Source organism: Etheostoma spectabile, chromosome 19, assembly GCF_008692095.1.
Source record: "Etheostoma spectabile isolate EspeVRDwgs_2016 chromosome 19, UIUC_Espe_1.0, whole genome shotgun sequence".
NCBI classification, from domain to species: Eukaryota; Metazoa; Chordata; class Actinopteri; order Perciformes; family Percidae; genus Etheostoma; species Etheostoma spectabile.
In genome coordinates, this window is record NC_045751.1 from 17,594,175 (window position 1) to 17,608,970 (window position 14,796).

Consider the following 14,796-nt stretch of genomic DNA (forward strand, 5'->3'; position numbering starts at 1 on the left):
AATGAGACGCAGTGGCACAGTGCAGTGCCACGGCATGGCTCGGCTCCAATGATTTCCATTATATCCCAGTGTGACTAAAACACATATTTGTCAGAGTGATTGTGAGCAATTACTGCTCCTTTTCTGTCCCTGTCCACACATGAACATTATCGTACCAATGAGATCTGCCTGAGAGATGTGAAGTTTTTCCGTGCCCATAGGATCTGACAGAACTGGTGAAACATCGAAGGAGAGGGGATCTGTGGGGCTGATTGTTTTGGGCACTTTGGTGAGGACCCTTTGAGCCAATCACGTAACAAAATCAACACATATTGGAGACCAAAAGCCCCACATTGGTAACACAGCCGGGACTATTACTGGACATCTATTACAGGATGAATGGCCCAGGCTGTTTACCACACGACTCATTCAAATGTTCACACACTGTACACCCTTTACCCTGCACAGCAATTGACATACAAAACAGTACATTCAAAACACGTTCCTTAGGGTGAAAACAATAAATGTTAAAGGGACCTCAATTTCAAACACGTTTTGTTGGAATGATCCACAGCAGATGCGTCATTTTTCAATTTGGTGTTCAGTTGTTTGCTTTTGTTTTAACCCTCTGAGTTTTGCAAGGCGTGGAGACAAGAGGAGGAAGAAGCCAGCGGGAGATTTGTTTCTTTTAGTAAAAAGTTAGAACTTAGTTAGCTTTTTGTTTTTTAGTTTGTTTTTGTCCCAAGCGATCGCCGCAACCTGTCCAAGTTCTTCCAAATACTGACATCCAGGTCCAATTGCGTTCAAATGTTAAACATAATTTATAACAAGGTTATAACTGAGGGCTCTCTGAATTTGTCTCCAGCAGAGCGAAGCTGGAAAGGTGTCCCAAATGGTTTCAATTTTGCAGTGGAAGGTGGAAAAGTCTTGAGAGAAACCCTCAGTGGTTAGTGTGGGTGACGTTTGATTTGCTGTTAGGTGGTTAGATTCTGCTTAGAGGTTTCTTTAAGTTCTAGCCGCTTCCTTATCAAAGCAACAAACAGCTTTAACCCTTTGAGCTCGGAAATGTCCGCTAATCCCCCTCGTAATCTAGACTAACAGGTCTTGTGTGCAAACAAAACCACTGTGCCTCTTCAGTCCATGACGTGTGTTTGACATTTATTCAACGAATCCAATTGAAAATTCACTTCTAAAAAAACACCCTGATCAATGGTTTGATGGGGGTTATTTGTCTATTTCGTCTTCCTGCTTTCTTAATGCTCTCATCTAAAGGATTGGACGCAGACTCTTTTCAAATTATACAAGAAAGAGAATAATGCATTCGTTTTCAAGCTCATTCTCTTTAGACGTTCATGACACGCACAAATTATTTTGTAAGTGGAAAAGTCATTTTTTATTGATCCAGTTATTCATTCAACTTTCATCTTCCAAGCCTTTTCTGATTCCCATTTGTGTCTTAACTACCCTCAGCAAGATGTGCAATCCCCCGACGTACCGGAGGAGAGCAGAGATGAATGCAAGAATTGTTTTGTTTCCATTAAATAAATATGCAGGCGCTTGTTTGTCTGATGCATGAATACTTCATTTTGCTCTCAGAGACAGACTTCATCTTCTGAATTCATCACTGCATGTGTTATGGTTCACAAGGCCGTTTCAAAACGATTGGCTAAAGCTCAATACATCTCTTATGGAAATGGAAAAGATAATGCAAACCGTACCGTCAAGACTGAGAGCTTTGGCCATTCTGACCATCTACACCAAAACCATCCGTTTAGATGGGTTCTCATCCTATACTGTGGGGTTTATTCTGCTAAATGCTACTGTAAGCGCTGTTGTTTGAAACTACCAGAATATATGTCTGCAATGCTTTCACTGCGTCACAGAAACTATTTTAAGACTCAGCTCCATTTCACTGTCTTTCTGTTTTATATACATATTTATATTTTTAGAATCAACCACCTTCAGCAGCACAAACACACGGCACAAAACAAAGACAAAGAGGTTGGGACGTTCGGCACTCAAAGGGTTAAAGGATCGTCACTTTGACGGTACCACATTTGACACTTATGGAACTAGTTATGCGCAACGTTGGGTGCCAAATGTGCGCCCAGATGTTGCAAATGAATGTAGACTGATTACTGAACAAACACTTCAAGAGTCCCTTTAACTTTTAGTGACTTTCATGGAGGGGGATTCTTTTTTTTCTTGGAAATCCAGTAAGAGTTGTTGGTTTTCATGAGAAAATTCACATTCAACCAACAAAAGACACAGGAAAGAAGCAAACGGAATCAATAGGCTATTTACATGTAGTTAGGTTATTAGGGGGTTATGTCGGGTTATTTGGGGGTTAATTCTCTGACGAGATGCAGGCCCAGCTTAAGGTGCTTTGGATATTGGTCCCCAATGCTAGAGAATGGCGTTATTATTATTGAAAACTATACACCGCCATTTTTGTTGACAATTATTGCACAGTGAACTATCACAACTGGGCAAGCGGGGGTGGTGAGATTATGGCAAATGTATGATAAAAACAACAAAGTATTTTTATATAATGTTAGGTTAGTTTCCAGATACCAATTCAGATAAGGAACATTGAATGAAATGAGTTATGATATATCAGCCAATTATTATTATGGCATGTTAAATCTGCGGTAGGCCATAGGGGACCTACAGTTCTGTTAAAGAGCCAAATCACATTCACCCCTGTTGGCACTGCACCTCCTCCAGAGTGGTGGTTAACGGTAGGTTAGGCGATTAGATCATTAGTGGAGTTAAAGGGATTTTATTACCTTTGTCGAGTAGCCACTCGTCAACTACCCGACCAAGTCGGTATGGGATTCTTTGTCTAGCAATAGCCAGGCGCTCATTATCAAAGTTCCCTTTAAGAAATTTGGAGAAGACAAATTAAGAGAGGTTACAAAGAAATCTGGAAGTTGAAAGGTTAGAAGGTTAGAAGGGCAACATGGCAAACGTTTAGCAAAGTTATGTACTTTAAATCAGCTTTAGTTCGGACAGGAAGAACTTGAAGATATGTTTTTTGGGCTGGGTTGTTAAGTTAGACAAGTTAACAGCATTCTAGTTACCTTGAGTTTAAGTGTTTTTTATGTACTGGCAAGTTAAACAGATTTATGAATTATTTAGATATAGTATGATTACATTTGTAAAAACTCATGAAAGCTGTCCGCAAAGTGAATACACTTTAGAAATGGATTAGCAGTAGTGAGGAAAATTAAGCTAGAGTCACACACAGAACCAGCAATCATTAAACAATAGCATTACAACACTGTGAATGACTAAAGCAGGAAAGAAGGCATTTCAGTGTCAGCAATAACACATTGTTATTTCACATGAGCATAAGATACATCACACAGCAGTAAAACACATTTCATGGTTGTTTCAAGGAAGACATGTTTTAGTTGCCATTGCCACAAAGAGTTTGCGATTAGAAAATCATCACCTCCCAAATCCGACAACAGGATGGCGTTCCGCTCGGGGAGCATCACTTCACTTTGAATCCTCTACTTCAACTAAAGCGGGAAGGATTTAGTGAAACCGTCAGCAGTGTTTTTCCTCAAGACCCCCCCCCATCCCCCATCTGTATTAATTGAGCACTTCTCAGTGGCACTTGGCAATTAGCATCACTTCATCAGCGTGCCAAAGAAGTTCCATCGCCGCTGTGCAAACTTATTATCCCTCACTTCACTTCAATCAACCTCTGGGTCACGCTGCGCACGTCTCCAGCACTGTCAATAAGACGGAGCTGGAATTAGGGGAGATGAGGGCCGATGGTGGCCAGGCTGGGGGTTTGATGAAGTCTAAAGTGGTGGCAATGTCAGAGGCTTAATTAGGATTTATTGTCTATGTCAAACGGCAATCTTTTGCAGATTATAGGCTAGCACACTGTTTTTTTTAAAAATGGGGCCAGGGAATCCCCGAGCGTCCTGAAGTAGGGACAAAGTTCTGGGGAGTTCCCAGAAAATAAGGAACATGCTATTATTATTATAATTTACTGGAAATTATCCAACTCATGAGTGAGAAACTAGATCAAAAAACTTCCTACATACAATGTGATACCATTTCACTTTAAGGGTTCTAAGTAGCCTACACTACCCCCAAGCACCACAGAACTCACCACCAGAGAACCAAGCAACTTATGAGTCAAAAGCCCCTTTCACACACAATCTGCAACCCTGAAATTATCTAGACTTTACCCAGAGGAGCTGTATGTGAGAAGGCAAATGTCCTATTCAGCTGGACTGGGCATTTTACAGACTTTACCCAACCAGCTCCATAGTACCAAGTCTGAGATATGTCCATTTGAGCCCGTGTGTGAATAGAGCAGGTCATTGTCTGCCAAAGTCACAACGAGAAAGTGGGCGTATTGATAATGTTTCTATCATGCGGCTTGTAAGAAACCGAAAGACAACAAACATCCAAGGGTAAAGAAAAAGAGTCATACACACAAAGATGGGAACTTCTGCCAGTAAAGACAGACAAAATCTTCAGACAAATTCAAGGAACGACAAGAGACTCGGTTGTTTATGAGCAAATTACGAACAGGCTCAATGACGGCGGTGTAATCCGCTTGATGACCTGCCTCCTGCTTGCTCTACCGAGCGCAAGTGTGGTAACACTTTTCGAAACTCCATGCAGAACGTTCACTGCAATATCAAATTACTCCGAGGCGAAAGCAGTACTTTCTTCTTCAGTCAGTACTTCCTATTTAACAAGCCAAGCACCACAGTGTTCTCTATGCCCTGGTGACTGAGTGACAGGCTGGAGGTTGTAAAGCAAGGCAACTTTATTTCTATAGCACATTTCAGCAAAATGGCAATTCAAAGTGCTTTACTTAAAACGTTAAAGAGCTGTTAAAAAGAGATAAAAGATAAAACGGGCTAAAATAGAATAATATACATATACAAAAATAACAGTTCCAGTGCATTGCAGGAAATGAATAATTGTTTGATTTAATAGGTTGTAGGAACCGGTTTGGGAGAGGGAGGTGTTGTATTTTGATTGGTGCTCTAAATAAATAACTCAAAGTAAATAGGTTAAATAGGTTTTGAATTATTTATACAACTGAAATGATTTTTTTTGCTATTACTGAGGGAAAGTTCTGAAAAAAGGTACAGTTGGTTACCGGAACCGAATTTCAGGTACCGCTAAAAAGCTGAACGGTACCCAACCCTAGTTGTGTGCTACGCGTGAGAAAGGGAAACTGATTCTGCAGACATTGTCTGGTATTCATATAAGAAAATGGCTCAAGTACTGTAGCTTCTATTTACTCCTGGTTCTGTTATAATTAGCCACCATAAGTCAAAAGGAACCAAATACATAATTGTGGTGAAATAGACACTTCTGTGATGAACTGTTGCGGAGATTTCAGCCATGAATCAACACTAAACTGAACCTCAAAAGTCTCTGACAACACAGTATAAGCAATTTCAGGCCTAGTTGTGAGTCTGGTATGAAAGGTTGGAGAGCATTTGGCTGATGAAATTGTCTGCAGAGAGCCAAGTTAAAGACTGAAGTTTGGGACCGAAATCTTAACAGAAAACCGACGAGCTAGGAAGTACACCCTGCATCCTAACTAGTATACTTTGATTTTGCCCCCCCCCCCACTGCTCTGTGCTGCTGCAGTGATCTAAAATAGACCACCACTCAGTTCTGCAGTACCTACTTCCACTCCCCAGGGGTCTCTCTACCCACGCCTGCCTGCCTGCGCAATAATGGCTCACACAGGCTGAGGAGGAGTGCATCTGTGCGTGAGCATACTCTATATGAACAGTAGTTTGTGCATGGGTAAAGAGGGACACTCTAAAAAAGATAAGAACTTAGTGGAGAAAGTGGAATGAAAGATAGCTGGCAGATTGATAGAGAAGTATATAGAGGACAAGAGTAGGCGGTTCCAATGTACTATACAGTATGACTGTGTCATTCATATGCTGCACATATAGCTCTCTGTATTCATATGGGTGAGAACAGGATATGACAGATTGTGGATGTTTTCATCTTTCTACAATTTATAATAAGGTTGGGGAAAAAAATCAAAAAGCCTAGTATCGCAATATTTTCAGTGGCAATATAATATCGATACACAGGCGCCAAGTATCGATCTTTTATCATTTATGTGTTGGTCAGTTTGTCTGCTTGACAATCCCATTTTGCGGCAATAAAATTAAAGTGATATGAACATACAGAGAAATGTATCTTTTTAGATAAAACAGATGTTGACAAAGTTTCACTTTTGGGGATGTCATTATAAATTGTGAAAAATTAGAAGTTTGAAAAAAGGTAATAAGTTGCAATATATTGCAGAATATTACAATATGTTTAAAATCGCAATAATATTGTTTTGTGGCATAAGTAATGTGATGATATCGTATCGGGAGGCGTCTGGTGATTCCCACCCCTAATATATAATGATAATAATAATTTTGACTTATACTTATATAGCGCCTTTCACAAAGTCAAGGAGCGTAACAAACAAGGGGGGGGGGGGGGGGGGGTTTAAGAGGTGGCCAGGAGAGATTAAACTCCATAAGCTTCAGTGAAGAGGTATGTTTTAAGCTGGGTTTTAAAGGTTATAATTTTGTATTACCTGCAATACATTTACAAGGTGGAGCCATTTAATAAAATAAAAATAAAAAATTCCAGTAGTTTCTCCTGACTTCAAACCATCTGTACTGGCAGCAAACTGTTCTGAGAACTGTGTTGCAGCATGTTAGTGTGACCAGTTACATGCATGTGTTCACACTGCACGTAATGTTACCTAAGTACCACTGTGTCTTCTGGAAAGGCAGTGCAGCAATTACACACACACACACACACACACACACACACACACACACACACACACACACACACACACACACACACACACACACACACACACACACACACACACACACAGCCCTATTTCAGAGATGACATGGGCACTCTGCAGCAATCAGTGAAGCAGAGAAGGAGAGGCAGATGCTGCTGGTAGCATGGGAAGAAGAAAGGGAGAGGGGGTGAAATAGGTGGTGGTGGTGGGGTTGTGGTTGTTGAGAAAAGGCCAAATAATAACAGAGTGAAGGGAAAATAGTGGGAGGCAGCAGGCCCTTAGTGAGATGAATCAATCCTATGTGAATGTTCTCCTCCTGCTGCTGCAGCATCTGCTATCTCATCCACAAATCTGACTAAACCTCCTCCCTCTTCAAGCTTTCTTGTTGAAATCACACTGAGGCTCCCAGTAATCCAATGAAGGGTCCATTTTATAAGTAAGATGTGTAACTGTCCCTCTAGCGGCAGCTGTTAGACACTGCAGTCAGGAAACCACTCCTCAAATGGTTTCCCCCTCCTTTTCCTCTGTGCCTCCTCTTTAGAACGTTTCCTTCCGATTTTGATTACATCACTCTTTCCTTTATTACTCTACGTCCATTTTGATTTCTTTCTCCCTAATTTCTTCTATGCCTCCTTATTTTCTTGCTCCTTAAAGGGTAGTTTTGTTTTTCAAACTGGACCCTATTTTCCCATGCATTGTCTAAGTGATTAATATGAACAAGAGTCTTTGAATTTTGTCCAGTGTTGAGCGATTAATCTGGCAGCAGCAAACTGGACTGCAATAAAATCATATAGGGCAAATTTTATCAATTTTGTCCACTAAAAGTGCTGTTCTTGGCACTGACATGCTCAAAATGTCATCTGTGACTGACAACATTATGGAAAGAAGATTTGTTAAAAAGTAAAATCCTTTTTGCTGAACCAGATAAAGCTCAACAGACTTCATCTGTAGGGATCTTTTCCATAATGTTGTCAGACACTTTGAATAATAATCTGACCCTGTCAGGTGTGGAAATCGAACGGTGCGCAATTACCCAATAACTTGCAGCTGCCGCCTGCAGCGGTCTTGCTTAATACTGGACCAGTTTCAAAGATTGTCGTTTCCATCAGTCACTTACACACAAAAACATAGGAAAATAGGGTCCAGGTTGAAAAACAAAAACAAAGTTACCCTTTAACTACCTCCTTCTTGTCTCCCAATTTCCATTATTTCTTCTTTAGCCTTTGCTCCTTCCTTCTATCCCCCTATGTACGCCCTACTTCCCCCGTTCCTTCCTCCACAACACAATTGGCTCTTCTTATACGTACATCCACTAGCCTCACATTTCTTCCTTACTTCCTTGCTCCCTGTTCCTTATTTCTTCCCTTTACCCAAAGTATCTTCCTTATGTTTTTCGACTCTCTCCCTTAAATCCTTGTTTTTGTTTAAGCACCTTCACTCCATTTCATCCCTCCATTCTTACTTACTGCCTGGTAACACAGTGAGTATATTATTAGGAGATTAAATGAGGTACATTGTGACACAGGCACTGCCATCCAATATTACACACACGCACACAGTCTGGCTCAGTGCATAGTGGGGAAAGTAATAAGAGTGAAGTGTGTACAGTATGCAAATGTGTGTGTATTCTTTGCCTGGCAAACAGGAGAGAGAGAGACAACGTCCTCATCGCCCAAATAAAACGCACAAATCAAACATTTTGTGCATTTACTCAAAACAAAGAAATGGACAAGGGGAAAAAAACTGGGTAAGTGATAAAAAACAATGAAGAGCTGAATGTGATAAATGAAAAGTTTGGGGCGCCACAGGAAAAAAATCCCACAAAGTTCCGTTGGACAGGTTTTTGTGCTATCCACACGGCACTGTCAGAGAATCTCAATTCCTCCGTGTTGTGCTTGCTTGTTTGCATGTGTTTGCGCTCCAATCCTTGGGGAAATAAGTCATTCCGCGTGAACCAGTGAAACTTTTCCCCTCCCGCTCTCCTCCCCACCAGCTGAAGCTTGCTCTGCATGAGAATGGGGGGATAGATTAAACAGCTGGGCCCTTGTCTTTTCCCTTACCGCCATTATCGCGCTCACTCCACTCCCAAGGCTATCTCAATGTGAAAGACAACGAAACAATGCTATCGGACCTGGCGCTCAAGGAAATCCGATGTGCAAGAGAGAAATAAATTGGCTCCAAACTGTTGAGCTTTATATTCTTCCTTATTAATTCTTTCTTAAATACACAACCTTGACTGATAGAGATCAGTGGCTACCGTAAGTTTCCATGCAGATTAACATCTATCCATACATTTCTTACATTTCAGGAAGGTCTGTCTGCTGTGCGTGCGTGCGCATATCTTTCGAACCGTCCGATGGATTTCAACCTTGACAGGTGTCTTGCTTCGGGCACGGGTAAGTGTGGTGCCAAGTTTGACGTTGTTTGGATTAGAAATACAAAAGATATTGTTAAATATATAGGTAAAAGAAGCACACATTGGCTTTTGCCGCTCTAGCCACTGGCCACTCGCCCTCTCACCCTGAGAACAAGAGATAGAGAGAAGCGGAGTTTTGGCAGCTAAAATGTAACATATACCTCAGACCCACAAAAATGTGCGAAGTATCACTACTTTGAACTGTCTTTGACTTTGAATAAACAAATGACAATTCCCAAAATTCAGGACGATTCAGAATCCCACACATGCAAAGCACAACCTATTAGATTAGATTCAACTTTATTGTCATTACACATGTACAGGTACAAGGCAACGAAATGCAGTTTGGGTCTAACCAGAAGTTCAATAGCAGTAAGTGCAGGATATACAATGGTTCCGTAAGTGCAAGAAAAATACCGCAAAATTGCAGAATCTGGAGAGACCGCGAGCCTCGCGATGTACTCGCGCCGCCATCTTGATCTAGGCAGGCTTATTATTTAAAAAAACAAGACATATCTGTATGTGTCCATATTTGGCCGCCTAGAACATCGGCTGGATTAACAGCCATGATGGGACCCTTCCTGGATAGGTATCACAGCTGAGGTGCTAACGGCAGGGTAAGGGCACACTGACTGACCGCCACCTCGGGGAGACACAAATCGGAGAGGTGGAGGACAGTCGTGAGACCCGCTCAGCGTGTACAGACTGTTTCTATGTCAGTGTGAGAGAGCTACATTCTGGCGTGCTGATAATCCAGCGTATGAAGCACGCGCTGTTCGGTCTCGCTCCCGTCCCCTTCTGTGTCAGTACATATGTGTGTCTGTGTTAGTGCACGCCAGTGTGTGTTTGTGTGTGGGAAGACTCTCCAAGGAGCCAACTGTATATGATGTAGCTCTGCAGGCAGCCAGATGCCCTTGTGTAGGACACCCACATCGGAAATCCATCCACAAGAATGGAGATTACATTGGAGACGATTGGCCACCAGCCATCCAGCTCTCCCCCCCTCTCACAGTAACATATCTCTCACTCTCTCTCAAGCTAGCCTCATTCTTTTTTCATTTGGTAACTTTAGATGGATTGCTCTCATAAACACTGGATGTTTTGGAGCAGATAGAGAGATAAAGCCACTGCCCCTATGCACTGTAACCCTGTGCTACGAATTGCATTCCCAGCAGAAATATCCATCGCATTAACCAATTTTTCTTCTAATCTTCTAAAAAAATCTAATTTCTTAAAACAAGTGAAGAAATCACTTTCAACCTGTTTCAGTCATTTTTTTTCGTCTTTCATTGTTTGTACATTTATTTTACTGATATGTGCAATATATTTACTATCATTGATCACATCTTTTTTTTTAAGCACCATTGGGAGGGGCATTTGCAATTTTGTTCTGATCATTGTAATAAAAAGACAATAAAGGCTTCTCTTATATTTTCTTCTAGGGTGTCAGTAAGGTGCCAGAATAAGAAAGATTGCTGCGACAAAATCAAGCAAAATAATAAGTTTTAGAATATTGGTGCACAGCTAGATCTGTTTTAAAAGACTTTAAGCATTCAAAATTGGATAAAAGTGACATGAAAAAGGGAAATCTTTCGCAGTGCATCTTTTTCGTCTGAGCTAAAGATTGCAGTCAAGTTTTCTTCATGTGAGCCGCGCGGGGAAAGAAAGCGATATACCTACCCACCCCGCGCCTTTTGTTCAGTGTAAATACATCACCCACCAATTGTGTCGGCATGCTTTTGAAACAAATGACATCTCACTGTTTTAACTGCTTGCTCATCGTTCGTCTGTGCGGAAGGTATCAATCCATCACGCTGATTTTTATTCCTTTGCACACTCCTCCCCCTCCCTAACACACACACGCACACACACACACACACACACACACACACACACACTCATGTGGAAATCAAAGTTGTCTCTTCTCTAATTACCTAAAGCAATCTTTTCCCTCTCCGGCTCTGCACTACTTAGCTGTGTCTCCTTCTCTCTCGCTCTCCTCATCATTACTTCCTTCACTAGTTCCCTGTTCTCGCTCCCTCTCCATCATTCCATAGCCACAGGCCAATAATTGGAGATACCTTCCAACTGTGCGAGATCCAATCAGAAGGAACCGCGGAGCACCAGAGGCCCAATAAGAACCCTGCAGAAAGAGGGGGAACTGTCGTCGGTGACAAGTGACTCAGCTGGCCGACCTCAATTAACTCTTGGCAGACTTTTTTTGCAGTACTTTCCTGAATATAATGATGAGTAAAACACAAAACTATGACAAATGTCAGTTATGCATTGTATCATATCAATGGCCTAAGGACCAGCAGTTTATTATCCCCTTGGGGCTGTTACTAGACTGCAATGTAACTTTAAAAACTCCATCAATAACTCATAGAAATAATGTACATGTTTAATAGATGTTCATTTAGCCAATAACAGATTTGGAAAAAAGAATCACTGAGCTGAACAGTATTTTAATCCTGAGAAGGAATGAAATATTCAAATCCTTACCCTTAAGTATAAGTAACCACATTCAAAAATGTACTTAAAGGGGATCTATGCAGGGTTTTTTAGCTTTATTTACCTTAACTGAACAGCTTCTGAGTCATTGGAATGGTTATGATTTTTGTCTAACAGAATCTGATCATCAGTTCCAAATTTAACACAGGCAAGTTTGGGTTTCCATGTCGACCGCCGTACTTCTGGGTGCATGTTTTGTTCCACACATGGACATGGCGCTCTAACTTTTGGCTTTATTTTACACTGAAAAAGCCCGGTAATACTGTCAATCCCCATTGAATCAAAATAAAAAAAAAATCCTTTCATCTGTCAAATAAGCATGTGACCCATTTTTGCTTCACCTCTTAAAGAATCAGAGAACCGGAATCAAACGGAAGAATTGGAATTGAAGTCAAAACAATGCCTTACCCTAAAGATAGGTAAGGATATGTAGCTAATTATGCAGAATGGCCACTTTCAGAGTCTAAACTCAGTTGCAGTCTTACACATCAGACCTTCAATACTATCCTTCATGAAGGCTCTAATGTTCAGCATAAAGCTTTAACAAATACCCTATTCACCAATTAGTTCATCCACAGAAGAATAATCGATGGGTCCAAAGGTCACAAAGCAAAGGAAACATACGCAAGTTGATTTTTGGATTCATAATTATGCATTTATGTTACAAAGACACTGAAATCCCATGATGGATTAGAAAAAGCTTGTGGATGGCCTATAATTGTCAGAGGAGCTCCCTGAAATGGCAAATTTCTCCTCTTCCAAAAGTAAGGCTCTACCCTGTATTGATCTGGAGATATTAAATAAGACTTATAAAGTACGTGTTTCTCCTGTCGTATATGACAGCGTTGACCTATTAGGGTTAACTGGATATCTTTGGCGCTGAGAAATTGTATATAGTATCGACATATTTCATTTTTTTCATTTAAACGCAAACATGATCAATTGATTAATGGAGAAAAAATTGGCAGATTAATTTGATAATGACGTGTAAGAAATGGTGTTTCTTATATCACGCAGTAGGTGTACCTAATATACTGCCAACTGAGTATAAGATGATTGGATTATTATTGTAGGTAATATGTGGTAGCTGGTTGAACTTTATATACTGATGCTAGTTTAAGCAATGATGCACCCTATTCACTTATTCCCTATTAAATGTTTGTTTTTGTAGAATCTTAACCTGCAAAGTAACTCATGTGTACAGTAGCTGTCACACAAATGTAGCAGAGTAAAAAAGTGAAATATTTCTACTAAGCTGCAAAGATTAATCGACTAGTTGTCAACTATAAAAATAACTTTGATAATCCATTTACCAGTTAAAGTTATTTCTAAAAAAACAAAAAAAGTAACAGTAAAAATGAGCTGGATCCAGCTTGTTAAATGTGAATATGTTCTAGTTTCTTCTCTCCTCTGTAACACTAGTCAGTGACTGAATATCTTTGAATTGTGGACAAAACAAGACATTTAAGGATGTTTATGGGCTTTTGGAAAACACTGATCCACATTTTTCACAATTTTCGGACATTTTCTAGACCAAACAACTAATCGAGAAAATAATCAACAAATTTGAGATATGTGTATTTTACTTGAGTCTGTTCTTTTCATGCTACTTTCTACCCCGCTACATTTCAGAGAGAAATGTAGTTTATAAAGTATATGTTATTATAAATTAAACTACCCAACAATATAACTGCCTACAAGTAGCTAGCTAGATTGATTAGCCAATTAAACACTTGGTTGATTGACAGAATAGTTTGGATCGTAAAATGTGAGTTTTTTTCTGGATTCAGTAGCCTAGTTTTAGTTAATTTTCCTGATTGTACTTACATACTTTTACTTAAGTAACATTTTCAATGCCGGACTTTTACTTGTAACAGAGTATTTGTACAGTGTGGTATTAGTACTTTTACTTAAGTAAACAATCTGAATACTTCCACCACTAGCATAATGTAATTTGCCTAAGAACCACTAATGACAGCAATGAAGCGGACAGATATCTGATTCTCACTGACAGGATATAGAGGTGCTCCTCCTAACCAATAAGCCAGTCCAGCTGGTTTGCGGGGGCCACACTGTGCTCTGTGCATCTCCGGGCAAACTCATCTGCCATCTTCTGCTTGGTGGACCATCACAGCCACACAGAGCAGGCCCCATACTGCTTGCTCGGAGGCCCAAGCTAGTGAAGTGAAATCTAGTCCATGCTCAGCTAAAGTCCATCTGCCTCCAGCCGTTTATCTCACTGTGTTGTCTTGTGTAGAATGCACCCCTCTGCTGTCCTAATCCCGGTGCTCTCACCTACTTTTTAGAACTCTAACCGGCAACGCTGAGTGCTCTTATATTGCTTTTGCCAAAAGGGAAGAAGGAAGCCGTTCTGCCCCCCCCCCCCACTCTGTCTCTTTACTTTCCTTGTGCATTCACAATTGGTTTTCTCAGAGTGTGGAGGTTGCAAAACAAAGATGAATCTAGAAACGGTGCAAAAAAAGGAGGAGGAATAGAAGAGTGCAGCCAAGAGCTTGGCCGACCCGCTTTTCTTACACCATTTATCTGAAGCGTAAGACACGTAACATTAACAACTCGGTTGGAGGCGCGGCAGCTGACGTCACTTGCACAAATTGTCTCACCTCTGTGAATATTCTCTTCTTGCCCCTTTTCTCCCTCTCTCTAATGGTCAGCCTACCCGCTGAACACATCCCCTAAATGTCTTACAGAATGAAAACAGGAAATGACAATAGCCATCTTTACTTTGTGTACTTCCCCTCTTTCTTTTGCCGCCCTTGATTTATGTACAGTGTTTCCAGTCCACTCAGAATAAACACCGTTGTGTCTCAGTGCATTTCAGAAGCAAGTCATTTTGCGAGCTGTAGTGGTATAGTAGTTATGCAATGATTACTGTGCAATGTTACAGTCTCCAGCACGCTGTACCAAACCATACTGGCTAAATGTAATCTTCCCTGCTGTGATGCCATCCAATTTGTGAAGTGCTTATTATTCAGTAACATGCAAAGCCTCATCCATCACAGCAGTGACAGTCGCTAGCTTCCAGCACGCCCTGTTTTTTTTTTTT

The 14,796-nt window shown here is 40.8% G+C and overlaps 1 protein-coding gene across 7 annotated transcripts in view; it reads right to left on the reverse strand.

Moving 5' to 3' along the window:
- nrxn2b (neurexin 2b) overlaps positions 1 to 14,796 on the reverse strand; it is a 743,906-nt gene that overhangs the window by 27,170 nt on the left and 701,940 nt on the right. For 6 of the 7 annotated variants that reach the window (XM_032544414.1, XM_032544412.1, XM_032544410.1 and 3 more), the window contains one exon: positions 2,769 to 2,858. The exons of the other annotated variant lie outside the window; for it this stretch is intronic. In XM_032544414.1, coding sequence (XP_032400305.1) covers positions 2,769 to 2,858 — 90 coding nt within the window. The remainder of the gene's footprint in view (positions 1 to 2,768; positions 2,859 to 14,796) is intronic. 7 annotated transcript variants of the gene reach the window in all.